Below are 27,262 nucleotides of genomic sequence, written 5' to 3' on the forward strand. Positions count from 1 at the left end.
GCCCTCCCCTTCCTTTGTTTCAGCCAGACTCCTCAGTGATGTGAGCTGAAGTTCAGGGCAGGGAAGAGCAGTTAAAAAAAATGCACATGGTAAATGAAAAGCACAGAGAAGCTGCGCTTGCCTGCACTTGGATTATGACTGCAACACCAATACCTTGATGCTTAGTTTATAAATTACGCTTGGTACACCTCCATATGCCCCACTTCAGTGCATGGAAGTATGGAAGGACCAGATGCATGCCTTATAATTCAGTGAGCCTGACTGTTTAGGCTTTGCTGTGATGAGTCTTGTAGCATTAGGAGCTAATGAAATCTGCAATCAAAGCTGGTTTCAAGATTGTTTCCAAATTCTGTAAAATCCTGGTGCCCATGAAGCAGCATGTCTTTCTCCTAGTGCTTGACAGATTGATGCAGGATCTTAACCGTCAGTGCAGCCTTCCGTGATCCACACTGGGATCAAGCATTGTTCACATTCAGGCAAACTTAAACCTAGAGCTGACTGTCCCAGACTAGGTCTTTAAGCTGTAGTAAGACTTAAAAGTACCCCAGGATGGAAATATTGTCCAAATTCATTTAGAAGCGAGATGTTTATTCTACAGTAAGACCACCCCTTAAATTTACCTTTTCCAGAGTAGACCCTGTTGTGCCTTCACCTTGCTGACCCATAGATGGAGAGCACTGAAGGGAACAGGGATCTATAGATCTACTGTGATACCATGGATATACATTAAAATAAACTTGTGTTATTATCCAGGCATACATCAAATCATTTCAATATGAAGATGTGGAAGAACAGTACAATGTTTTGCAGTCGAACCTACCAGCAGCCAATGGTGTTATGCATATTGTTAGCACTCTAAGGAAAAAAACCAGCACCGACAACCTTGGAAACCCACAGGTATGCAGGCATTCTTGTTTCTTCTGCTTTGTGAAACAGTAGAATAAATACTTTAAAAAAAATCTTTTTCCATGATTATTCTTCTTGAAACAGTGAGGCTTTTTTAAAGAGGAAAAGGCTATTTGTTTTGTTTTCAGCTCCTGATAAGCATGCCTTTAAAAGTAGCTGATAGCTCTGCACAAGTCAGATACAGACCTTGAAGTGATGCTTTTAAAGTATTTGGATAAGTAGAGAATTCTAATTTCATGACTAAGATCACTCCCTTCATAGAAAATGAGCTCTTTTTCAGTTGCACCTTACAGGAGAATAATAAGATAAATATTGAAAAAGCATTTTTCATATAAAATTGAAGTTAATATTTTCTTTATTGAAAAAGAATTTTTCATATAAAATTGAAATTAAGATTTGCTTTCATCTGTCTCTACTGCATTTTAAAATTATATTAAAAAGATTATCTTTGCATTAAAAGTATATAAAATGAGGAAAAATAATCACTATGGACCTTTGCAATTTGAACTTGTCATGTATTTAAGACACTGGACAGAAATTTAAGAGTTCTTGCTTCAGTCTTTGCCTCTGCTAAACACTTTTTCCTGTTAATTGGGAAAAGTTTTTGCTATAGCTATTGCATTGTATGCATGAAAACTTTTATATTGTTTCCATATGCAGAAAGCAGACCCTGTTACCTACTGCTTCCTTGCAAAAAAAATTACACATAGAATGACACCAGCTCTTTGCTTTAGTTGGATATTGATAGTTGTCTGCACTTACTTTGCACCATTTTAATTAATATATAAAAACAGTCGTATTGTGTAATCTTACAGTTGGATTGTACTTTATGTTTAAAAAATAGCTGGAATATTGTGGTAGAGAATGGTGTGTCAATTGTGTCTGAGATCCAGAGCAGAAGCTTGACTGAGCTCTGTGTTTGTGTGCATTGGTACCTGCAGGGAAGGGCTTGCAGCTCCTCTGGCCATGAGGCTGATTCAGCAGTCTTTCCTATACCGTTTCCTGTAAACTTTTGATACTCAGCACAACAGTGGCAGTCACAGCACTGTTGGTGTGCATGTTCAAAATGTGCCAGTAGAAAAAAAAAAAATCTTTAAGAAAACTGCAAATTTTAATTTTTATCCACAGTCCAAGAAGAGTAGGAGGTGTGTGGGTATATCTGGAAGATGGTGCAGGAGGGATGATGCTGTTGGGGTGCATGGCACAAAAGTACAGCTGTTTTGATCCACATTGGAGCTGTTTTGGATCAGGATGTGATCTGGGTAGGAACCAACACGGCCCAACTGCAGTGAAGACTCTGCCAAGATCATAGCCAGCCTTATGCCAGTGAGGCAGAGGGGCAGCTTACTCTGCAATGGCAGGACAGCAAGAGTGCTCCCTGCAGAGTCCGCCTTTCTCTGGACTTCTTCAGCCATTTCCTTCCCTTGTGGTGTTGGCTTTACACTGAAAGCTAGCAATCACATGAGCTATTTTTGTCAGCGAATCCCTTTATGCCCTTGGAAGTAATGTTCTGTGCCTCTGCATGTCCTGCAGGAAGCAATTTGGAAAAAAAAAAAAAAAAAAGAAAAAAAAAAAAAGCAAGCACATTCCTGCAAATAAAGGCCAGATGAGTCCCTTCAGAAACTGTGGTGGCTGCGGGGCCATTTCTCTTGTTACCTTTGTCCTCATGGGAAGCATGGCAAAAAGGAAAGCTTCTACTTCCAACATGTTTTCAGACACCCGCATATGGGTTGTATTTTTTCAGCGTTGGAGCTCATTTGCAGGTGGCAGAGTGAACTCGTGTCCTCAAAGGCAGAGGCAGACTCGAGATGATAGAGCAGCTCCATTGTTTACCAGCCAAGTTCTGCATGGCTGCAAGTTTAACCTGGAGATGGGAGTAGGAAAACAGAAGGGTGCTGAAGTGCATGGTAACCTAAAAGATTCTTGTTCGTTTGTCATACATGAGAGCAGGCTTGTGCTTAAGCTACTGTAGACTCCTTCCTTGGCCAAAATAAAGGGTTTGAGTCCTTTGGGGCTGATGGCTTTCGAAGACCTGGAGCATGCAATCCCCAAACATTGACTGATCAAAGGCATGTCAGTTTGTGCTCAGACTTTGCTTCAACCCCAGACATTGTATTTTTCCTCTTTGTATCTTCTTGCAGAAAACCATTGGGGAGATCCTTGCTTCAAATGAGATCTTCAGTCGATTTGAAACTATACTGGAGGTAAGCATGCCTGTGTCTGCCCCAGAAGGTTTAGCATTGCTGCTTCTGCACAGCCTGTTGCTCTTTTTGTGTGAATTTTGAATAATATTTAAATGCAGCTGTTAGTCTTTCTTTCTGGATGCTTTTATCTGAGTCACTTATTATTTTGTATATTTTATAAGCAAATGTAATGGAAAGATCAGCACAAGCAACAAACATACAAATGTCTTTCCTACCTTCTTCCCCACCTGCCCTACCTATCTCTCTTGGCACAGTTTTTTCTCCAAAGCATTTGTAGTTCTTGAATACTTTTTCAAGAGTGAATATTTCACGCCTTTCCATGCCAAGCTAAGCTTAAGCTACCTGTTGTTTTTTGTTGTTGTTGTTTGTTTCTTTGTTTTGTTTGTTTTTGTTTTTGTTTTTGTTTTTGTTTCTGTAGGTATCTAAATAAAATAGTCCTCAGGTTATAAACCCACAAAGGCTTCTGCTCAGGCTTCATTTAGTTAATTTTTTTTACTAGGGACGGACTGATTTTCCTTTTACCTCCACCAGAGTCATCTGGATCTGCTCTAGCATTGCACCCAACAGTCCTGACCTGCTTGTTTTCAGCTTTGTGGCTGTTAGTTTTTTACAAAATTCATTGTTTAATTGTGGTTATAGTGTTGATTCTCTTTTTCTTCTCTTGGGGCAAAAAGATATTGGTTTAGTCTCTGTATGTACTTGTGTATTCCAGTGCTCTCTTGTTCACATTAGCTGCACTCACACCAGTGGTTTCATTGTCCAGCCTGTTTTTATGGCATTATATCTCTAATATTACAAGCCTTGCCTCTTGAATACAAAAGCTTTTCACTAGCTGCACCTTTGGTGGGTTGCTTAGAGTTTCCTCTCCATTTCTAATAGACCCCTCTCATTAACTTATGCTAGAGGCATGGTGAAATCTTGTATTGTTTTTGCAGAACTGTGGCCTGCCTGCAATTCTTGATGGACCCGGCCCCTTTACTGTATTTGTACCCAGCAATGATGGTGTGGATAAATTGAGAGATGGAAGGCTCATCTATCTTTTCACAGAGGTGAGAGCTCATAATACTTTAAGAGGTCCTGAGATAGTGCAGCCTGTTGCACTAGGCTTTGTTGGAATAGCTTGTGCAATGTATGTGATCATTGCTGAAAGATTTCTGGAGTTAACTAAAATATCTTTCTGTAAGGCTTTGGGAAAGAAGTAAATGCTGGTGGAACCTGCAATGAGAAATGCATTTAGCCAGACTGTTTGTCTGTTTTTTGGCTTTTTCCTCTCGCTTGGTGTGGGGGAAATGAAGTAAGGAAATGAAGTAAATTTATTTTCCAAGTGAAGCCTCTGCTGTAATACATTGGCATAGTCAGTCATTTATTAAAAGAAAAAGTAATTGCCTCTTCTTACTCCTGAGCAGTGAAGGGGTACCCAATTATTATGTTATTTTTGTTTTTTGTTTTTCCTTAGGGCATAAATAAGCTTCAGGAACTTGTGAAACATCATATCTACACTTCAGCAGCGGTAAGGCAGGCAGCTCTAATTCTGGATAATTGGAGTCCTTCAGGCCAGCATATAATCAACTATGTTGTTTGGCACAGAGGTTGGAGTATCAGTGACTTCAGCTGCTGTTTCTTGGACTGCCCAAGAGAGGAGAGATGTGATTCAGGACCTGATGAGGCAAAACATTTTCCAGGAAAGTTGTTGCCAAAAGGGACTTCCATCACAAAGCTCTTAGTTTTCTGAGTGTGATGGTGCTCATTAGTCAGATGTCCTTTACAAAGAAAACATTGTCCTGCAGAGTTTGCTGCAGGCAAATTCTCTCTTGGCATCACTTTAATTTGCTGAACTATTAATTAGGAGTGTACCCTAATTATGAATCCTCCCACCCATAGCTTCCCTAACACTGAAAACAGCAACACAGAAGTTATAGCCAGGTGGAGAATTGGTCAAAACTCTCCTGCTCCTTCTGTCTTCTTGGGCTCCATCAGTGGGGTACTGCCAACTCTTGCACCAGCATTTATTTACCTTGTGTGGCAGGGTAAATAAAATTAATGCAGTGCATTAACAAGACTTTTTCCCTTATACAATCAACAAGAGAAATGTTTAAAATTATACACAGAACCTGTGGGGAAGTGAATACTCAAGCATTATGGTACAATGTCATGTTTTTTTGCTAAGAAATATCAATATTATTCCAGTCCTTCATTAAGGAGAAAATGTCAGTTCTTATGATTTTCATAACTCCAACAGAGAAAATAAGCAGTACATTGACAAAACAGCAAAACATAGTTTTTCTTGCAATTGATGAATAACAACATGGCAACAAGCCACACTACTTATTTTAATAACTTTTTGAACACAAAAGTAAAAATTGTCTTAGTTCTCAGAACGTCTCACCTGTCAAATCCTTATGTTTAAATTTCTCGTACAGCAGCTGTGGTTTACATTTCTTCTGTCTTTAGAAATAAGCTTATTTAGTAGGTCAAAATGTGTTATCTATTATGCTTCTTGCTCAGCGTTACTTCTTTAATTAATATGTCCTGGAATATTCCCTGTATTGGCTGTATCAATGAGAGACACTATTAGTGAGACTTAATTTCAGCTGTTCTAGACTGTTTCTTGCACAAGGAATGAAAACAAAGGCCACTACCACAGACACTGCTGTGTTTGTAGCATTGCAAATGATTCACACAAAGTCCTGTATTTCCCTCTGGGCTATTGTGTGTGTTTAATGTATTTTATGAAATGTAAATGTTAAGGTTATTGTCCCCTTTAGAAGGCTTTTTTAGGTGGGGGGGGGGTGTGTGTGTGTGAAAGGACTCTGTAAGCTGTACTGAAATGTCCCTGCTTTTTCATGACATTGCCCCCTCATGTGTTTATTTCAGGTGACTGTAGAAAAACTGATAATGATGCCACAAATCATTACTATGGCCAACCAGATACTGACCATCAGCATCAGTGCAGACGTATGTATGGATCAAAACTCAGCTGGGCAAATGTCCTGTGCTAAGTGGAAGTCTGGATATAGTTCTGAACAATGTGGTTTCGTCCCATCTCTGCTTCCTCCTGTGCTTAAAAAATAGACCTAAATGGGGTCACTGAATTATTTTTGCTTCTTATCCAACTTGTGACTCTACTAAGAGGCTTGACTATTTGTGTGGTTGCACTCGATGTTGCATACCATCTGTTTCCTGTGTTGCCTTTATGTAGTTGATACAGTCTAGTAGGCTAAAATACAGATAAATTATTTGTGTTTCTGCATCAGGGAAGAATTCTGATGGATGAATCAGGGATCCCCTTAAACGTGAGAAACATTGTGGCATCAAATGGTATTATTCATACCTTGGACGGCATCTTCCTCCCTCCTTCGATAATTCCCATTTTGCCTCACAGATGCAATGAGGAACAACATAAAATTGTGACAGTAAGTCACCTTCTCCCATTCTCTTGCTAGCCATTGCTGTAGACCCTACACTCACCTGGAGGAACAAATGCAAGCTGTGTAAATTACATTTGGGAAATGTGTTCTCTCTGAGATATCCCCTAATATGAACTTAGGCAGCATCAGCACTGTGATTGTTGCTTCTGCTATCACTTTGCACTGCTTTGCTGGCAATCAGCTGTTTTCTTGTGGTTCTTTATATTTTCCTTGCATCCATCCTACCTTTGCTTCAGAAAGATGTTTGCCTTTTCATAAAGCTGTGTATGCCCTTCTTGACACCAGAGTTACTAACTCAGCTGAGAATGCTTTGTTCCCATCACTGTCAGCACTGTTTTCATGTTAGTATGGATGGGAAACAGCTATTCAGCAGCAGGAGCTGCAAATGCTGTATGGTATTCTCACATAAAGAATTTTGTATACCTTATTTTAGGTGTGTGTTCCCCACTTTAATCACTGGTAGGTTACTGGAAAAGAGGATGAGGCTCTGAATAGGCAAAAGGCACCTGATTTGGAGCAACACAAATAATATCAACTGGCCAGAGGGTCTGTTATACCTTGTTGATTTAATGAGGCTGCCACATGGATGCCCAAAGTGTTTTCCAGCATAGCTGTGTCTCTAGTGGCTGATAGACTCACTGGGTGGAGACAGACCCCATCTTAAAGTCAGGTGCAAACATCTCGTGACAAGGGATCCACTTTGTTGAACTGAGAAGCTTACCCCATTTCAGAGTGTGGAACTCCCTCCTAAAAATGTTTCTGATGCATGCTGTGATGTTTTGGATATGTACTGGAAGCAGTAGCTCTGGAGCATTCTTGGCATGGGGAAGGGGTTCTTTTGAGAAGATGAAGTTTTCTGCTCTTTTTTTCTTAACAGGGCTCTTGTGTGGATTGTGAGGCTCTCAACAGCAGTGTTTGCCCACCTGGCAGCAGAGAAATGGTAATTATTTTTGATCATTTACATATTTTCTTCTTTGTATGATGACATAGAAGCACACTGTGACAGTTTCTAACCCAAGACACTTTCAAACAAATACAGGACAGGAAAGGCGAGCAGTAGAGAGGAACAACATGGCTTGTTAGAGGATGCATATCCACCATGCACTGTGATCCCAGACTGTCGCCCAATAACTACTCTGTGCTATTATTTTGAAGTCTGTTTCCTGAGTCAATGCAGATATCTATGATTCAGTCTGTGCTAAATGAAATTGTAGGCTTGCAGTTTTTAGTACCTCTACTCTGCCTCAGGTAGGGTTTTCCTCCTCACGCACTGAGTCTCCCAGCTCCTCCAAATTGCTAGAATCAAACCCAATCCCACTCGTCCCATCCAGTAACACCACTGCTTATGTCATGGCCAGGGAATTGCAACTGGCTCTATGCGCTGCAGAGGGCTGAGAAACAATTTGTTCTTGGCCTGTGCTCGCTGTTGATTCAGAATGAGCAGAACTAGCTGAAGGCGGAATAAAGAGGAGGCAGCACACTGGTGTTTGAGTTAACCCATGCTGGGTTTAGCAGTACAGCAATTTTCAGGAAATCCCTGTGTGAAGGTCAGGCCCAAGACATTGTTTGGGAAAAATGGAGAGGTGTTCATGACTGTTAACTGTTGGGTGTCTTCTGAGGGATCTGAGTTTCAGAACTTGCTGATGCTGTCTCAGCATGAATGTCTGAAGTGGAGCTCTGCAAAATCACTAGTCAATTGTTTTCCTCTCTGATTGAGGCAGGTGTGGACAGAATCATCTTGGGCCCAATTCTGCCTGTGTATAACTACATGACAGGTCACTGGGTATTGTTCCAGAAATCGTCTGCAGTCCTTTCCCTTCCCACTCTCTGTCTCACCTCCACTCCTAGCTGTCTCCCTCCCTTCCCTTCTTTCTCCTTTCCTCCCTCCCTCTCTCATTCTCTTGTACTCCCCCTTTTCCCCACTCCTTCTCCCTGCCTTTCCTCTCCCTCCTTCCTTTCTCTTTTCCCATACCCTCTTTCTTACCCTCTATTTCTCTCCCACTTCCACCCTGTCTCTCCCTTCCATCTCCCTCCTTTTATCCTCTCTCCCCAACCTCTCCCCCTTCTTCTACTGTCTCCCTTATCATAAATACTACTATAAGAACAAAAGGGTAGCACCTTGGCTCAGGCTTGCAGACTGGGAGTGAGAGGAAGCCACCACGTGCCTTCTTTCACGATAGGCATGCTGTAGCAGTATCTTGTTCACCTTGGCTCCTTTTTGAACTTCCTCAGCTCAGAGATAGGCATAAATTGCTCTCTGCAGCAGAAAGAGAGGAGGGGAGGGTCACTGTGTTGATGTAACAAAACAGAGCTGACTTGTGTTTCTACAGGAATCAACACTGTTCCCAAAAGAATGTGTCTATATCCATGATCCACAAGGCCTGAATGTACTGAAGAAGGGATGTGCCAGGTACTGCAATCAAACAGTCATGGTGAGTGCAATGGGAAAACACGTTCTTTCGAAAGGAGCTCAGCTTTGCTCTTCCCGATTCATCGAGGAGACCTCTGACTCCTTGAACTGAGATGGCAACAATAGAAAAGCTGCCCCATGCAAGGGGGGCCCATCAGATGAGCTGGCTACCTGACCTCTCTTTGGTTAACACAGAGAAGAAAACACAGTACCAACCCGCTACAAATATTAGAAAGCAGCTCAGTTAAACCTAAACACGATACATAAATGCAATAAAACACAGCAGTTGTGACTAGCCAAGCTGGAGAAAGCTGAGAGATAAATGGTGTAGTGTTCAGTGTGTCATGTTTTCTGAGACAGCCCTGTTTTTATCACGTCTCCCAACAGAAGCAGAGTACAATGAAAGTGCCATAAGCTGTGAAGTGATTGCATCTTGTTTATGAAACATTGTCATATGGTTTGGAAAAGTAGTTCTTACCCAGTTTACAGACCTCACATCAGGAGTCTGCAGCTCCTGAGCTGTCCCAGTGCCAACTATATAGAATGATTTTTGAGTGTCTTGTTAAATAGCAGCTGGATGTCTGTCCTGTCATTGTTCTTCTATTGGTTGGTTGTGACAAAGCCTGTGATCCAGGACTGATACATCCCTCTAGAAAAGCAGAAGTCCTCAGCAAGGATAAAGGAGGATCAAGTGAGCCAATATTATTAATGAACTCAAAACTCAGAGAAAGCACAGACCCTATTTGCATAAGTCACAGAAAGAACAGAAAATAGTGGTTTATGTTGACAAGAATTAGCTGCAAGCAGAAAGACAGGTATTGTTGGAAAATAATTTAATAAATTAAGTCCAATTTTATGTTTGGACTTCATGATCTTAAAGGTCTTTTCCAACCTAAATGATTCTATGATTCTAAGCATGGGTGTCTAAGTGACTATTTCAGCGTTGTCCATGGCCACAGGAAGGAGGACATAGATTTCAGAATTGTGAGAGCAGGACAACTCCAGGCAATTCATGTTAAGTCACTTGGTAATTTAATGATTCTGCTTTTCTTTCAGAAACCTGGGTGCTGCAAAGGATTCTTTGGTCCAGACTGCATACCGTGCCCAGGGGGATATTCCAGTCCATGCTATGGCCGGGGAAATGTAAGTACATGTATGAAGGATCATACTGTGTTACAATGAGCACTTGAGTCAGGGTGGTTAGGGAGTGTAGTTAGCTTATTTATTTTTTAATGGCAAGGTAGGACATTTTTTCTTTATGGTAACAGTTGCTCTAGATAAGCATAATTCAGCCTTTGTGCTCCAGCGTAAAGTGCAAAGTGGTGGCCACAGAATACCCAAGGAAAATGGAGTGTACTCATCAGTGTGTTTTCTGTCTTGAGCTCTAATGTGAATCATGTCATAGCTTTCGCAGACAGCATTTACTGGGGGTTGGGGGGGGTATTTTTTATTACCACCACTGCTCTTCAAAGTCCTATTTTTTACTGCAGCTGTCAAAAGTGTTTTTGATAGATATCAAAGCCTTGGTTTTGCCTTGGTTCGCTTAGTTTCAATGACTTTGGTTTTCTTTTTGTTTCCTTCCAGTGCAGCGATGGCATAGCAGGGAATGGCAACTGCCACTGCTTTGAAGGCTTCAAAGGAGTAGCCTGCCACATCTGTTCAAACCCAAACAAACATGGCGAGAACTGTGATGAAGGTTGGTAATTTGGAAGTAGAGACTAGAGAAAAATGTAGAGCAAAGCTATAGTGCATGTTCAGGTACCCTGGATTCCCTGCTGGCAAGACCTCATTATGAAAGAAGTGATGGAAATGTTAGGAATGCTTTAACAATTCATGTCAATAAAGAACAGTCCTGTCTGCCTCTGGGTCCTGCACTGCCAATTTAATTCTTGAACCACAGATGCAGTGTGTCCCAGTCTCCCCCTCATTCTAGTCAATTTATCAAGTCTTCAGAAAATACTCCTCAAATTTATGAACCAGTTTGCCTTTGTTACTCTGGACTTCTATTTCTAACAGTTACAGCCTTTTTTTTGTCTTCTTCGAGATTAACTTAACACTGCTATAGGTGTGACTGTCCCTGTGAATGGCTGGTGAGGAATGTTTTAATAAGAAAGTTATTTGTGTTTGTATGAAGTCTTTGATGTCTGGGGGTTTCAGAACAACTGATAACAACTAGTGACTGTTATGGGATACTATGCAAGCCTCTGATATCTGGCCAGGTGGCCAAGAGATTAAGAAGAAGAAAAAAAAAGCTGAAGGATGGCTAGGAGACAAGACCTGCAGGGGATGCTGTATAAACTTGACACGGTGCCAAGGAAGTACAAAGGGGAAGGACAAGAAAAAAACTTGGAGAGGAAGACTACGAGCCTTCAGCATGAAAGACCCCTAGAGACCCCCAGAGGGACCACCGGAGACTGATGCGCATGCTCCAGTAGGAGGGACTGGACCCCGGAAGCTAATTATAATAACCTATTTTTTTTAGAAGTAGTAATGAATATGTGTTAGTCTAGGAGCATAAAAATCAGCTACTTGATGTAACTGGTGTGTGTCCTGGTGGAGCGGAGACTCCTGGTGCACCCAGCGCTGTTTGCTTACCTCTATTCTTTTAGTAAATCCTATTTTTTTATTTAATCCTATTTTGAAGACTGAACCATTTCTAACAGAAATGTCATCACAGGTGACAAAAAGCGTGGCTGATATGACAGTGGTAATGCAGGTCTTGGAAACATTGGCCAAATTTGTGTGTGGAACTTCCAAGCAAATCTCTCCTCCTTAGAAAGAAAAGACATTTTCCTTTCCCAGTTGACAAGGACCTTGTGCTTGATGGCCTAAATTTGAACCCATCTTTAGAGCTCATAAAACTCTTGGACCCAGGCAGTCAGAGGATCAGTTCCCTGGCCAGGTTTTGAGGTGGGATGGATGTGTCTCAGCAGACATCCCTCTGTCAAGAACAAATGGGATGATGATCTGATGTCATGAGAGATTGTGAAAGAAAGTTAGGAATCTGCAAAATGTGACTACTGTGGTGAGTTCTGGACTTTTGGCAATTACTGTTCTTTCTCCATGTGAAAATTCTTTGACAGATTGTGGCTGCGTCCATGGTGTCTGTGACAACAGGCCTGGCAGCGGGGGTGTGTGTCAATCCTGGTCCTGTAAGGAAGGTTTTACTGGGAAATTCTGTGACAAGACATCCAAGAACTGTGGCCCGAGCGGGTTGTCCCAGTACTGCCACCAGAATGCTGTTTGCAGCCTTAATGACACAGCAAGGTCAGTCTTTCACAGAATCACAGAATTTTCTAGGTTGGAAGAGACCTCAAGGTCATCGAGTCCAACCTCTGACCTAACGCTAACAGTCCCCACTAAACCATTTCCCTAAGCTCTACATCTAAACGTCTTTTGAAGACTTCCAGGGATGGTGACTCCACCACTTCCCTGGGCAGCCTGTTCCAGTGCCTCACAACCCTTTCAGTGAAGAAGTTCTTCCTAACATCTAACCTAAAACTTCCCTGGCTCAACTTAAGCCCATTCCCCCTCGTCCTGTCACCAGGCACGTGGGAGAACAGGCCAACCTCCACCTCGCTACAGCCTCCCTTGAGGTACCTATAAAGAGCGATAAGGTCACCCCTGAGCCTCCTCTTCTCCAGGCTGAACAAGCCCAGCTCCCTCAGCCGCTCCTCGTAGGACTTGTTCTCCAGGCCCCTCACCAGCTTCGTCGCCCTTCTCTGGACCCGCTCAAGCACCTCGATGTCCTTCTTGTAGCGAGGGGCCCAAAACTGAACACAGTACTCGAGGTGCGGCCTCACCAGAGCTGAGTACAGGGGGACAATCACCTCCCTAGCCCTGCTGGTCACACTGTTCCTGATACAAGCCAGGATGCCGTTGGCCTTCTTGGCCACCTGAGCACACTGCTGGCTCATATTCAGCCGACTATCCACCATCACTCCCAGGTCCTTCTCTGCCTGGCAGCTCTCCAACCATTCCTCTCCCAGCCTGTAGCTCTGCTTGGGGTTATTGCGCCCCACGTGCAGGACCCCGCACTTGGCCTTGTTGAACTTCATGCAGTTGACCTCAGCCCATCGGTGCAGCCTATCCAGATCCTCCTGCAGAGCTTTCCTACCCTCAAGCAGATCGACACACGCACCTAACTTGGTGTCATCTGCGAACTTACTGAGGGTGCACTCGATGCCCTCGTCCAGATCATCGATGAAGATATTAAAGAGGACCGGCCCCAGCACCGAGCCCTGGGGGATGCCACTAGTGACTGGCCTCCAACTGGACTTGGCTCCATTCACCACGACTCTTTGGGCCCGGCTATCCAGCCAGTTTCTAACCCAACGAAGCGTGCGCCAGTCCAAGCCAAGAGCAGCCAGTTTCTTGAGGAGAATGCTGTGGGAGACGGTGTCAAAAGCCTTGCTGAAGTCAAGGTAGACCACATCCACAGCCTTTCCCTCATCCACCCAGCGTGTCACTCTGTCATAGAAGGAGATCAGGTTCGTCAGGCATGACCTGCCTTTCATAAAGCCATGCTGACTGGGCCTGATCGCCTGCTTCCCCTGCAAGTGCTGCATGATGACTCTCAGGAGGATCTGCTCCATGAGCTTTCCTGGCACTGAGGTCAAACTGACAGGCCTGTAGTTTCCCGGGTCTGCCCTCCGGCCCTTCTTGTAGATGGGCATCACGTTTGCTAGCCGCCAGTCGATTGGGACCTCCCCCGATAGCCAGGACTGCTGATAAATGATGGATAGTGGCTTGGCCAGCTCCTCTGCCAGTTCCCTCAGTACCCTTGGGTGGATCCCATCCGGCCCCATCGACTTGTGCACATCTAAGTGCCATAGCAGGTCACCAACCAGTTCTTCATGGATAATGAGGGCCACATCCTGCTCCCCATCCCCTTCCACCAGCTCAGGGTACTGAGTATCCAGAGAACATCCGGTATTGCCGCTAAAGACTGAGGCAAAGAAGGCATTGAGCACCTCCGCCTTTTCCTCATCTCTTGTAACTAAGTTTCCCCCCGCATCCAGTAAAGGATGGAGATTCTCCTTAGTCCTCCTTTTTGTGTTGATGTATTTATAGAAACGTTTTTTTGTTATCTTTAACGGCAGTAGCCAGATTGAGCTCCAGATGAGCTTTGGCCTTCCTAATTTTGTCCCTGCACAGCCTCGCTACTTCTTTAAAGTCCTCCTTAGTGGCCTGCCCACTTTTCCAAAGCTTATAAACCCTCTTTTTCCTCCTAAGATCAAGCCACAATTCTCTGTTGAGCCAGGCCGGTCTTCTTCCCCGCCAGCTCGTCTTTGGGCACGTGGGGACAGACCGTTCCTGCGCCATTAAGACTTCCCTCTTGAAGAGCGCCCAGCCTTCCTGGACCCCTCTGCCCTTCAGAACCACCTCCCAAGGGACTCCACCAACTAGTGTCCTGAGCAGCTTTCTGGCGTACAGATTCGGGTGGGCACATTGTCATCATATAGTCACACAACGGCTGTGAGGCTGCCAACCCTGTAACTGTGCATGTCTCCCTGTGTGCCTGTTGCACAGGGTTGTTCAAGCCATGCAGCCAGCCCGCTGCACTAGAGATTAAGTCAGGTTCTTGCTTGCTTGAGAGCTCAAAATATCTTTTTGCTCTCTGCTGTATTTCAGAATAGGCTGTACTACCTGTGTGCCTTCTGTGCTTATGTTTTTAAGGTGCATCTGCATGGATGGATATGAAGGGGATGGATTTTCCTGCCAGCCCATTGACCTGTGCAGTCAGCCAGAACGAGGAGGCTGTTCCCAGAATGTAAGTGGGACTGGACTATCGAAACGTGGAGAAGCAACATCTATCAATCAAAGCAGGACAGTTGCAGATTTGTTGGGCACTGGTGTTGTGCCTCTTTCCCAGTCTGTAAGGTGGGATGGAACAGCAGGTACCTAAACACAGCCGTCATAAGGAGGTCAGTCATTTGGTTGGTAACAAAATGTGACACCCTGGGGAAGGTTTGGCTGGTTTGTCCAGATATTTTAGCTGCACAGACTTTTGTTTTGTATTCATTTTCCCCTCAAGATCTTCTTACGTGTTGTAGCTTGTCTGTGAGCTCCAACTCATATTTCTAGTAGCCAACAACAAATGGTCAGACCTCATCATGATTTAGATCCCTCAGTGAGAGGAATGCACTGGGCTATGTAGAAGGAAATAGGATGGCACTAAGTACAAAGGTCTTTGCTGAAAGAGATCTACCTCCATGATTGATTCCCAGCCTACGTGCCCAGGCAGAAGAAGATTGTGCTTATCCTGCCTAGGGAATACTACTTCTGTAATGGAAGACCTTTACTGAATGGCAGGGAATGCCCTGTGAGTTCTGAGCCACCTTAGACACAAGTATCCACCTCTCTGAAAACACTGAATGTTTCCAGAATCACTTTACTATGATATTATCTAGAATTTTTCTGAAGAAGATGCTTCCAGTCCCTGCACCCAGTGCTGGAATCAAAAATGGTCATTCAGAAACTCTTCTCTGACTGGTGAAAGAGACTTGTATCTGTATTTGTAGTGCACTATCTGCTCTCTGCTGAGTGTAATGCTTTTGTCTCCCTTCTGCAGGCCCTGTGCATCAGTACAGGCCCTGGCAATGTCACCTGCCAGTGTAACGTGGGCTGGACTGGGGATGGAAAGGCCTGTGTGTCTATAGACAACTGCATGCTGGAGAGCAGAGGGAACTGTCACATCAATGCTGACTGCATTTATATCGGCCCCGGTCAGGTATGGGCTATACTAAGTAGTCTGGTAGTAGACTTACATTTCCTAAGCTGCTCTGAAATGGTCTGGGATTGCTGGAGGTAGAACCTGGGCTGGTCAGCAGCAAAACCTGATAGTTGGCTGCCAGATACACTGGCTCATGCTATAGCCACACAGGGTACTCGTGTGTGGTGAGAGGCATGGGTATGTTTGAGGCTGCTACACTACTCGGAAACCTTTGTGTAGCAAAGGGAAGAGCCCTGCTCCATAACAAGGCACTGGTTGCTGTGCCCACCTTGTTCTCAGATCACAGCATTGTCCCTGGGCAGTGCTAAAATGTACAGAAAATCACATGCAGCTATTCAGATAGTCAATGGAGGGAGACAGGCCAAGACTGGGACATCCTGAGACTGGAGGAAGGCATGCAGGAGGGGTGGCTTCTCAGGGTGGCTTCTCAAGGTGCTTCTTCTCCCCACTGAGCAAAGGGAGCTCTGGGCAATGGGCTGAGGAAAGGTGCCAGATCTTCAGCAGAATTTAGTGAGGTAGGTGGCATGTGCAAGTGCTCTTTTAGCTATCATATAAGCAGGAAGTTTTGAAATCACCCCCTCTTCTCTTTCTGTTGTTCACAAAGTCTGTGTCATTCTCAGAAAAGCTGGAAATAGAGATGGAAACTATTATTCTCAAGTTACCCTCACACAGGCAAGCAGAGCAAGGGATCAGTGCTCTTGAGTAACCCAGCAGCATGTGTGTTGTGATAGAGAATGATGCCCTTACTAAGGAAGTACCTCTGCATTTTCATGTCTTGAGGAACCAGGAGGAAACTTAGGAAAGTCAATTAAGAATAGATTTTAGATTTTTATGCCTTTTTTGGGTAGTAAATGAGGATACTCTGATAGCTCTTTAAAATTGAAATGCCTCTTTCCTGCAGAGCAAATGTGTCTGCAAGAGGGGTTATGCTGGCGATGGCCACAACTGCGATGCAATCAACCCATGCCTCATGGACAACGGCGGCTGCCACGACATGGTGAGTAGCTAAAGAGCTGTCCAAGGCACTGTGGCAGTGAAGGTTCCTCTGCTCCCTGTCACAAGTTTTTCAGCCATGGCATCAAGAGAATCACAAGGATTTGGTTTGCATTGGCCTACTGGCACACCACTGAGGTGTTATAAAGGTTTAGTCTCTGATCTATGGAGGCAGATCCTCTGATTTTTCATGAATGCACACAACCCAAAGCCATCATCTAGGCCTTGCTGCACAAGGTATAAATTCAATGGCACTATAAACACAACAGGAAGAAGGGGTTTGTGTGCGCATTTGTAGCCTGGGCCATAAGAGGTCAGAATTTGATTCTTAGGTAGGTGTAACACTGCATTACCTGTGTTCACTCTCTAATTTCTCCTTTCCTTGTACTTGCAGGCTATGTGTGTACCTCTTGGAGGAGGGGAGAGGTCCTGTACCTGCCCTCAAGGCTATGTGGGGGATGGCATGACATGCTATGGAGATGTTCTAAAAGTGAGTGAAAAGCAAATGTCTGAGGTCTTTTGGAGATCAGGGAGAAATGTCTCTGTTCTCACTTCCCATTTCTCTGTTACTCGAGCTGACTCCTCTCAGCACAGCACGTGTTTGCCCAAGACCACAGAGACAGCACCAGTGCCAAGAACCAGTGTCTTCAATAAATCATTGACAGTCATTTCTAAGCTGCTCCACCCCTGTCTGCCCTGTGCAATAAGACATCTTTTATTTGTTATTTGGAAAGTTTTTCAGGTCAGAGCTAGGTTGGCCCATTTTCTGACATTAGAATTATTAATAGACCATTCAATCACTGTCTCTGGTAAACATAAGCAATTTCAGATGAATTGAAAAGAATTTATTTATTTAGGTATATATATATTTAATGTTTGGAATATATATTCTTTAATGGCTAGAGTTTGGTTTTGGGAGTGGCCATCCCTCCACATGACACAAGGTGCCTTTGAAGTTTGTGAAGGGAGAAAGGAATTCCTAAGTCATTATTGCTGGATCTAATATTGCAAAGGGCTCCTGTCCCCCACCCCAGGTCTCCCAGTCCCACAGCTCCAGTGCTCATTGGAGGTTACCCTTCTGTTTTTTCTATTTTGAAGGAGCTGGCTGGGAGTTCCCACTTTGCAGGCTTCTATGACTGGGTTAAGGTAAGAATGACCGTGGCATGTCCACATGAGTAAGTACTGTAGAAGTGAAGTCACTGTGAACACTGCTGTTAAAGGAAGAGCAACAGCATTTATCTTTTTCATTAGAGAAAAACAAAGCAACAGCTAAGGTGAATCAGAAAGAGTAGTAGCATGTAGAAAAGCTCTGGAGTTTGTGATGGAGTAAGGGTCATCAGTGTGTTTGAGGGACTAGTTTATAGCACAAGAGGAAGCTGTGACTGTAACAGGTGTTACAGTCACAGAGGAAACTACAGAGGAAACTGTGACTGATTTTCATAGTTGTATCTTCTGTAATTCCTGGCTGTAGGAAAGTAATACAGAAGGAAAAGAAAAAGGGGTAGCATAATAATAGCTATTTTTGAAAAATGATTACTATTTTTAAAATAGCAATCTTTGAAAAATTAGACTGTATGTTTGTTCCTTTCCTTCTTACGGGCTCCCTGTTCCTAGCTTGGCTGCAAGAGACTTGCAGCAAGCAGCTGCAGGCTGCAGCAAGTCTGTGGAAACACACTATGAAGCATGCCATCTCACTGAGCCTTAGTTTACCTGTCCTGCTGTGTACGTTGCTTTTGCTAGGAGTAATTTTGGTCCCTTCCCCAAAACTGATGTTGTGTGTTGTTTGTTTTTGGACTTGACTGAATAGATTTGAAGATTAATGTAATTTAAGCAGAGCTTAAAGCAGCAGATTTTTCATTGGCAAGCAGATGTCAGCTGTTTTGGCCAAACCACTTGTGGCATTTTTTGATTGCCAACAGCACTTACTTATTTCACACGTGCAGGAAAGCCTGCTGTGTGCACACTACCATTCTGCACGTCCCTGACATGGGACTGCAAAAGCAGGATGACTCTTGGTTATATTTTACGGAGTAGATATGGCACTGGCATGTCTTATTTGTTCATCTTTGTGCTTTGGACAACAGAAATCTCTCTTCAGCATCCCAGCAGGAACCAATGTCACTGTCCTGGTGCCATCAGAGGAAGCTATCAACAGCTTGAACAAGAGTGAGAAAGATTTCTGGCTGACCCCCAGCACGCTGCCAGTTTTAGTCAGGTATGAGGAGATTCCTCTCTTTGCTTTAGTATGCCAGACAACAGTAACAAAGCTATGAGTTGGATTTCTGGTCATACGTGCCCAATAAGGAGATATCTTGAAATAAATATAGAAGCAAGGTTAAATATGTAGCAGGCAAAGAATATAGTAGGCATTTGAAACATAGCAGAGCTCAGGCAATTGGAAGTGTATTTATTTTTCATATATGTGCATTCTCTCCACACGCTTAATGACTTTAGTGAATGTGTGAATGTTAGGTGATATGCTCCCTGTTACTACAATTAGTACCAGAACCTTTTCTTTACCTGCCTTTTTTCTCTTCAGGGCCCACTTTCTTGAAGGTATCTTCACTGGTGAAAAGCTGAAAAAGTACGACAAGCCAGAATTACCCACCCTCAACCCACAGACCAGATGGCAGATAAACACCAAGAGTGGTGTAAGAATTTTTTATATAATGCACATGTGTCAGTGTCAAATTAAACTGCTCAAGAGCTGCTATATCTAGTGGGGAATCTGGATATGATGCTGGTGCCTTCAAGCTCAGGAATCTTTTAAGAATTGTACCCAGATTAATCATGTGCAACCTTGAACAAATCATATGTCTGGTTTGCATATGCCTGGTGATTTCTGATGCTTCTGCTTCTCCCTCTTATGCTTTTGCAGGTATTAACCATTCAAAATGCAAGTATTGTCGTCAGCGACATCCCTGCCAGCAATGGCATTATTCATGTCCTCAGTAAGGTATGTCAATACTGGGAAATACAGTCATAGCAATGAGGTTGTGTTGCAGCATCCGTGATGGAGACAACAAGTAATGTATACCTGGGCAGTTAGAAAGAGCTATAATGACAAAAATACGCTTGATTATCACAAAGTCCTGACAGATGTTCCTGTGCACTAGTGTTTTAAGTTTAAAGTATTCGTCTCTGGGACAAGCAAGAGGGAAGTTCCTCTTCTCTTGGCTGGTAGATGAGTTAAGACTATTGCAGAATTGTGCTAAATGGTATCATTTCTACTTGCTTTTCTTGCAAGCAGGCTGGGAGTAATTTCCCCCACTGTCTCTTGCCTGAGCTTGCTGATGAGCTTGCTTTATCTGCAGGTTTTGTTGCCACCTTTAGGAGATATCCCACCGAGTCCTCCAGGTCTGCAGAAACGGCTCGATACAGTTTCCTCATTCAGCACATTCAAGGATTTGTTACACGTAAGCATCTGATGTGGGTTCTGTTGTGGCTGTCAGAACTTTCTTTGTGCAAATGCCCAGTTTACCTGTTGTAGGTGGGACTAAACCTGGACCACCTGCTGAGAAAAGAGAAACCATCTATTTCCTACCATTCCAATGTGATCTTCTAAGAAAGGTCCTTTGAACAGCCAAAGGATCACATACTTGCAGTTAGATCCCTATATCATGTTATTACAATGGAAGATGTCCTGTTTGTTGCAGGCTCTCACATGCTGGTACAGGCAGAGAAACCTAGAGGAAAAGGAAGGCTTGTACGTAATCAAGGAACTGCACTTAGGTCAACCCAGGGAGCAAGTGATTAGACACGTGTGACTGAGTGGAAATTGTATATTCAGTTTTCAAGCATTTCCCCTAGTGCTTTTGCTATATTAATTGATTTCATATGCAGTTTAGTTTTAGTGAGTACAAGTGTAATTGCTAATGTTAATGTTTGGACATTTTAATTTTTTTTTTTTTTTTTTTTTTTTTTTTTTTTTTGTAGCAATACCAGCTCATTGGAAAAATTGAATCCAGTGACAAATATACAGTTTTTGTTCCTGGAAATAATTCCATTGAGGAGTACTGCCAGGCTCACAATGTGACACAATTGGTAAGCTCACTGTTTGCTTACAGTCTGAATATGTATTGCAGTAATTGCAGGGACATGTATACTGTCAGATCAGAAACTTGAGCTGAGAAGATCTGAGGAGGAGCATATGTGATGCTAAAAGCTAGGAGAAGTGGCAGAGAGAAATGAGAGTGTTTCCCTTGATGCTGCAATGGGAACTGAAAAGTCTATTTGGACACCAAATGCAAATTTCTGAGTAGATTTTTGTGTGATGGATAGCACAAGATCTTCTTCCTGTCTAGCCATGGCATATATGTGGTATTTTTGAACCTTTTGAAAAGCTCCAAAAACCTTTATGGCTTCATCCAGTAATGGTAACTAGGTGTGATCAGTGCTATTGTGATAGGGAGTTACTAGTATCTGTGGGCTAAATTAGCTAGTAGAGATTGCCTGGTAACTATTCTTGTGACATACAATTCCAGACTGAATTGTAGTCTAGGAAGTCAGACAAGTCCTAACATTTTATTTATTTGTTTGTTTGTTTATTGTGGATTTAGGACAATGAGACAGTGCAGTACCATGTTATATTGGGAGAGAAGCTCTTGCCTACAGATTTGAGAAGTGGAATCCATAAAAATAGCATGCTAGGGCTCTCCTACTGGTTAATGTTTTATCAAAACAGCACCCAGGTAAGAATGGTAGATTGTTCTTCCATTGATAAACCATTATCCGTTTTGTACACCTTTTCAGTTTACTGACTGTGGCTATCTAACAGCCATCAAGCAATCCATGCAAAAGGAGTTGAAGGTTATCATCTCAGCCCTTTCCTTCTCCTTTGCAGAAGTTTGTCAATGATATTCCTTTGGATGGAAAATTCTTTGAGACGAAGAATGGCATGTTGATTGGGGTTTCACAGGTCCTCCAGATACGGAAGAATCGTTGCACAGCCAATACCACGACCATACAAAAGGTATTGATGATTACCAGTTTGCTGAACACCATTCCACAGGGTTTCTCTGCCTCCTGAACCAAACCAATGAATAGCAGAAGACCTACATCGTCTCTTCCACACAGATGAGACCGTGTCCTGGGGTCTGACTCCAGCTAATCCTCATATGAAATGGAATCTGGCACCTCGTGTCCTCAGACTCTTTACTTGTGAATTCAGGAGATCTGCAGCTCCTGTGCAGATCACGTTCAGTTTGCTTGCTGGCTCTCTGCCACAGCGCCAGTCACAGGGCAGGCTGGTGAGGGACTGCCAAGCTGTGGAAGGAGAATCCAACCCAAACCTTAAATAACATGACCACAAGCTCCCCTACAAACTGTGTGGGAGTCATGGCCAAAGTCCAGCCCCCATGCATTTTGTGGCTCTTGGCTATCTGAAGATTGTAGGGTCAGACTGAGGCAGGCCTGCCCCGTTACAGATCAGAAAAAAAGTTTGTGCCTTGCATGGAGGAACTCCAGGCCTGCAGAAAGCCCTTCCCCAGCTCCGGAGAGGTATAACGATCTCCTCTGGTTGGTTTTGTGGTACAGTCTCATCACCAGCATGGAGAAATAAGACCTTGTATGGAGCTTCTGGTAGCATCCAGGAGCTGAGGGACATGCATTGTGATTTTTATTCTTTGGTCTTTTGAGCCATGGAGATAAATGCATCTTTGTCTTTGTCCCAGCCAGCACCCTGTACAGCACCATTTGTAATTCAAGACTAGTGTCTTGGTGTGACGTGGGTAGAGGGCACACATGTGACTTGTCCTGTTCTCTGTGCCCTAGTCAAGATGCGGCAAGTGTGAGAAGGGGATCAAGTGTCCTCCTGGATCAGTTCTTGTGGTGAGTCTTTGATTCATGTGGCATCTCACAGACTTCACAGACTTTGCTTTGATGTCCCATCACAGCTCTAGAGATGTCATCTCGTTACCTGAAAAAATATGCTGTTGAGTCCTCTGTGACTCGTTCACTAACAAGGTTTGTAAGAGAAAGCAGAAACCAAGGGAGGTTTATGCAGGCAAAAGACAAATGTGAACTGTGAAGATCTTAACAGAGTTGGCGTGAGGCCTTTGCCTGCATTTCAGGAGCCCTTTAGAGCATCTAATGTGAGGACTTTCCCCATTAGGGGAGGAAACAAGATTTCTTTTTTGATCTCTCACTCCTTAGACATTATCATTGAGAATAGGGGGTACCAACAGCAATTTTCTAGCCCAGACCACGGGTACGTTCACAAAGGTGGGCTGGCGGAGCCTGCAGCTTGTTTGTGAGTGAGTGACAAATGTTTCCAGAGAGGAAAACAATGAAACTCTTCATCTCTGTGCTGGATATTAATTGCCTAGCAGCCACATCTGGTTTTGTAGGCTTCATTACTTTACTCTATGTCCAAAAAATGCCAATTGCTTTTTCTTAGCTGACATGTATACCACAGATTTGACAGGTAACAAAATCGGCTGTGTGGGGTCACCTCACACCAGGCCTAGTGATGCCTCATTGCTTTCAGCTCTGGGACATCTGGATGTTTAGGGCAGTTCCTGTAGGACAAAAAGAATTATTTCTCTGTTAGGCAAGAACACTGCCATATTGTAGTATCTTCTATCTGTATCTGTGTTAATTATATTTGCAGGAACTTCCAGGAAGCAAGAACCTCGCTCACTGTAAATTGCGCTCTGGGGATACAGGCTGCCATTTCACCTGTGCAAAAGTTTCTCTGGTAAGAAAAACATTTGTCTTGGATTCATTTTGACAAAAGCAAGATGGGTGTTAGAAATACAGCCATGAAAATACAGCCTGTGCTGACATCCTGGCTGAATTTGTGCCATTGCATAGCTGAGAATGGGCTTGTCTGGGAGTTGCTCTCCATCCTGGAGATAGAGGGCACTGGAGAAAAATCAGACCTGCGGAAATGTCTGCACGGTGATGGATTGTGGTCTGCAGCACTGGGATTGTTGCTTTGGGCTTTGTTGTACAGAGGAAGAGAAGGAGTTGGATGTTTGTGGTCAGGTTTCCTAAGGAAATGAGGCATGAATGATGGTATTTTGCTTGTGCATGTGCCTTTCTGAGTAACTGATGAATAACTGGGAGCCAAACCAAAGGGAGGAACAGGTCTCACAGTCACTGTGCCCCCACCAGTTCTCTGAAAGCATGTGGCTGGGAGAAAACTCTTCCCATGTAAACATGTAAAATATGTAAAAACATGTAAAACAAAGAGGAAATGGTAAAAGAAAGGCTTGTGTGAATCTGACCCCTGCTACATATAGAATCATCTCCCTGGAAAGTTTGGTGGTAATGGAGGATTGAGAAGGGAGAGAGACAGCTGGACAAACTGTACCCACAGGCAGAGCTTCAGTCAGCCCAGCCCTCCCTGGGCACTCCTGCCTCTCCACTGGATGATGTTCCTCTTCATCCGTATTGTCCACCTTGGTCCCATCATGGTTGCCTTCCTCTGTGGGTGAATGCAGAGAGAAAGGAGAGCAAAGAAATCAGGCTTCTGAACTGACCTGCTTTCTGGCAGAACCTCTTTCTGTCTCACTGGTGGGACACACTAGGAGATAAGCTGGATGGGCACAGGACTGAACATTTGTTACTAAATGAAGAGCATTGCTCAAGTGGCTACACAGACCTTTATGCAAGGATCTTTCTCGCTCCATCCCACCTGCAGACATCTAGTCCCTTCATGAGTTGCCAAAAATGAAGTCTGTCACATAGTTAAAGGAGTAGAGTAGCTTCCAGGAGTAGAGTTGCTTTTGCTATCTCCTCTGTGCTGCACAAGATGGCTCACCCCAGCCTGCTCTTGTTGGTTCCACAGAGGTCTGTCTGCTGCCCTGGCTACTACGGACACATGTGCGAGATGTGCCCAGGGAAGCCAGGCCAGTGGTGCTCCGGGAACGGGGAGTGCCAGGATGGCATCGAGGGCAGTGGAGAGTGCCGATGCCTGGAAGGTTTCCACGGAACTGCCTGTGAAATGTGTGAAGTGGGCCGATACGGAGCCGACTGCAAATCAGGTGACAGCGATGGCTATTGCAGCTTGTGCCCAGTGTGCTGCTCACAAGGGAGAAAAGCAGCCCCAGGACCTCTGAGACAGGCTAACAGCTGGTGGGCCACCAAGGGAAGGGTGGTGGGAGGGAGTGCTGGTGGTCAGCCCCATTTTCATCCTCAGCATGACTGACTGCTGTGCTGCTCATCCTGATGTCACCCAAACTATAGAAAGTTGGGGTGGTCTGTTCCTGGGCTTTGGGCCTGATGGTGAGGTAACAAGAGCTGATACTCCCGTAACATTTTCTTTATGGCAGCTAGGATTAGGAATAGAACAGAGTGAAGTGGAAGTGAGACCCTGCTTGTGAGGCCTGTTTGGTTTGCCAATGATGAGCATTTATTCTTCCACTGCAGAATGTGCCTGTGACAACGGCATATGTAATGATGGACTGCAAGGCGATGGGAGCTGCGACTGTTTCCCTGGGTGGAAAGGCCCGACCTGCCAGGAAAGTACGCAACTGTGAAGGGGCTTGTGGTGTAGTGGTTTTGGTGGAGGAGTCTGAGTGATCCTCTTAAGCTGCTGGAGCAAATCTGCATTAGCTGAGCAAGGTGGCCACAGTTGCATGTACTTGCATCCCTCAGAAAGCTTATCAGACTGTCCTGACTCATTCTTGCACGTGAGCCACATTTGTGATGTTACTTCCCCAACAGCACATGAGCTGTGGAGTTATTTGAGTGAAACTAATCTAGGAAAAAGCATATCATCTTGTTCCATCTCCACTGAGATTTGAGGCACTTCAAGAACAGCCCTTAACCTTGGGAGAGAAATGGAAGCTCCCAGCCAGACTGGGTTGACCACGACTCCTATTACTTGCTTAAGAAGGTGGCAGGACTTGATTTGAAGCCTCCAAAGTGCTCCAGTGTGTCTGCTGGATTGCTTTTTCTGCTCCCAGATACATTGATTTAGGTGAACTCAGGCTACAGCCTGCAGTTCTCAATGAATCTGTCAATCTTTGTAGTAGTATGTCAAAGATGTTTGTTTCTGGGATTTGGGATCATTTGGGACCATTGGGGTGGGAGGGAACATGAGTTCTAAATCCTTTGAGATTGTAAAAGTTTGCATCCAAAAACTGAGTTCGTAGTGACATTAGATGTTTTAGGGGCATTTAGAAATGGAAGTTAAAGGAAGCTGTCCTACTGGTCTAAATGTAAAACACGACACAAGCTGAATGGGGCAAAGCCAAAGGCCCTGAATATCTGAAATAAGGTTTCAGTCCTTGCTTCATTCCTAGCAGTGTGGAGGCCACATGGGTAGGTTCAAATTGAACCATTAGCTCAGAAAGAGAACATCAGAGCATCAAATTCACTCCTTTGTACAACACCAGAACAAAATACCATGAGGGTTTTCCTGCTGCCAAGAAGGACATGAGGGTCAGCATAAGTGCTGGTGTGCCTGTCATCAGTCTGGGCACAGCATGGCAGTAGGGCTGTTTGGAGGGTCCTTTACTATAGATGGTAAAAGGGTCCACAGTAAGCACTGTACTGAAAATGCCAGGTCATTTTTGTGTTTTCTGTTGCAGGAATCAAGACTGACTTATGCAATAACACTTGCCATCAAATGGCCAAGTAAGTACAGCTGAGGAGCTGGATCATTATGAGAAAGTCACTTGTTTATGCTTTACATAGAGTGATTCTTTGTTTAGGGCTTCACAGGGGGCTGTTGGCTGTACCTGCTCATTAATGGTGCATAAAAATCAGTTTCATCTTGGAAATATTTTTAGTCATAAACCCCATCTACTTTCCCTTAAGATTTTGTTCGTTCAAACATAAAATATTTCCAAATAACTTCCATACATGTGGATGGAAGAAAGTAGAGACTCCAAGCTGCTCCAAGTCTGGCCTTAGTCATGGAGCAAAGCAAATAGACATCGACAAGCCCTCTCTGCCTTGCTTCCTCCCACCAAGGAATTATGTGGGCTGATGTACTGTAAGGACTCCCTTTTGCTGCCCTCTCCACCCATTATCTACTCTCCCATTTTGTGGTACTGGCACAGTCCCCTATATTGTGCCATGCAGAAGTGTGGGGGCACAGTCAAGGAGCATGGTGCAGGGTGTGAAGCCTGTGCCTGGGTGCCAGCTCCATGGCCAGCTTCTGTGGTGGTTTCAGGTGACTTATAGCAGCCTTTATCAAACCCACCTGGCCCACAATTTAGGCCAAGCATGTCTTCATGACAACAGGTGGTTGTCATTCAGGCCTGGAGCCCACAAAGGAGCAAAGCATCATTTGGAGTTAGTGTGAGTGGAACCAAGTGATGCTGTCCAGGTGTGTTCCAGCTGCGTGTGGCTGTCCAAAGTCACAGGCTCGTTTCTGGGCTGCTGCCAGATGGTCACTAGGCACCAAATGCTATCAGCCACCACCTGCCAGAGCCCTCCTCTGCTCCTTCATGACCATGAGGAGCACTGGGTAGCAGAGAGGAGGAAAGTGCCAAGCTACGGACAACGGGCTCTATGTTCTGTGAGTAGTACAGCAGCTACTCAGTCTCCTTGTTTTTGGCAGTAAGCCTCTGGCATACTGCCAAGATGATGGGCATCCTCCTCAGATGATCTTTCTGGAATCTCTAGAGCC

General features: G+C 44.1%; 1 protein-coding gene across 3 annotated transcripts in view; it reads left to right on the forward strand.

Moving 5' to 3' along the window:
• The window catches only part of STAB1 (stabilin 1), a 58,927-nt gene that overhangs the window by 17,477 nt on the left and 14,188 nt on the right, over positions 1 to 27,262 (forward strand). For all 3 annotated transcript variants that reach the window (XM_032194328.1, XM_032194330.1, XM_032194329.1), the window contains 28 exons: positions 754 to 897; positions 3,048 to 3,110; positions 4,046 to 4,159; positions 4,567 to 4,620; positions 5,985 to 6,065; positions 6,365 to 6,523; positions 7,416 to 7,478; positions 8,869 to 8,970; positions 10,005 to 10,091; positions 10,533 to 10,644; positions 12,032 to 12,215; positions 14,628 to 14,721; positions 15,523 to 15,681; positions 16,586 to 16,681; positions 17,072 to 17,167; positions 17,776 to 17,823; positions 18,762 to 18,892; positions 19,217 to 19,328; positions 19,556 to 19,633; positions 19,992 to 20,093; positions 20,614 to 20,721; positions 21,237 to 21,368; positions 21,521 to 21,649; positions 22,450 to 22,506; positions 23,288 to 23,374; positions 24,470 to 24,665; positions 25,051 to 25,146; positions 26,217 to 26,262. In XM_032194328.1, the coding sequence (XP_032050219.1) occupies positions 754 to 897; positions 3,048 to 3,110; positions 4,046 to 4,159; positions 4,567 to 4,620; positions 5,985 to 6,065; positions 6,365 to 6,523; positions 7,416 to 7,478; positions 8,869 to 8,970; positions 10,005 to 10,091; positions 10,533 to 10,644; positions 12,032 to 12,215; positions 14,628 to 14,721; positions 15,523 to 15,681; positions 16,586 to 16,681; positions 17,072 to 17,167; positions 17,776 to 17,823; positions 18,762 to 18,892; positions 19,217 to 19,328; positions 19,556 to 19,633; positions 19,992 to 20,093; positions 20,614 to 20,721; positions 21,237 to 21,368; positions 21,521 to 21,649; positions 22,450 to 22,506; positions 23,288 to 23,374; positions 24,470 to 24,665; positions 25,051 to 25,146; positions 26,217 to 26,262 (2,930 nt within the window). The remainder of the gene's footprint in view (positions 1 to 753; positions 898 to 3,047; positions 3,111 to 4,045; positions 4,160 to 4,566; positions 4,621 to 5,984; positions 6,066 to 6,364; positions 6,524 to 7,415; positions 7,479 to 8,868; positions 8,971 to 10,004; positions 10,092 to 10,532; positions 10,645 to 12,031; positions 12,216 to 14,627; positions 14,722 to 15,522; positions 15,682 to 16,585; positions 16,682 to 17,071; positions 17,168 to 17,775; positions 17,824 to 18,761; positions 18,893 to 19,216; positions 19,329 to 19,555; positions 19,634 to 19,991; positions 20,094 to 20,613; positions 20,722 to 21,236; positions 21,369 to 21,520; positions 21,650 to 22,449; positions 22,507 to 23,287; positions 23,375 to 24,469; positions 24,666 to 25,050; positions 25,147 to 26,216; positions 26,263 to 27,262) is intronic.

This window comes from Aythya fuligula, chromosome 10, assembly GCF_009819795.1.
Source record: "Aythya fuligula isolate bAytFul2 chromosome 10, bAytFul2.pri, whole genome shotgun sequence".
Taxonomy (NCBI): Eukaryota; Metazoa; Chordata; class Aves; order Anseriformes; family Anatidae; genus Aythya; species Aythya fuligula.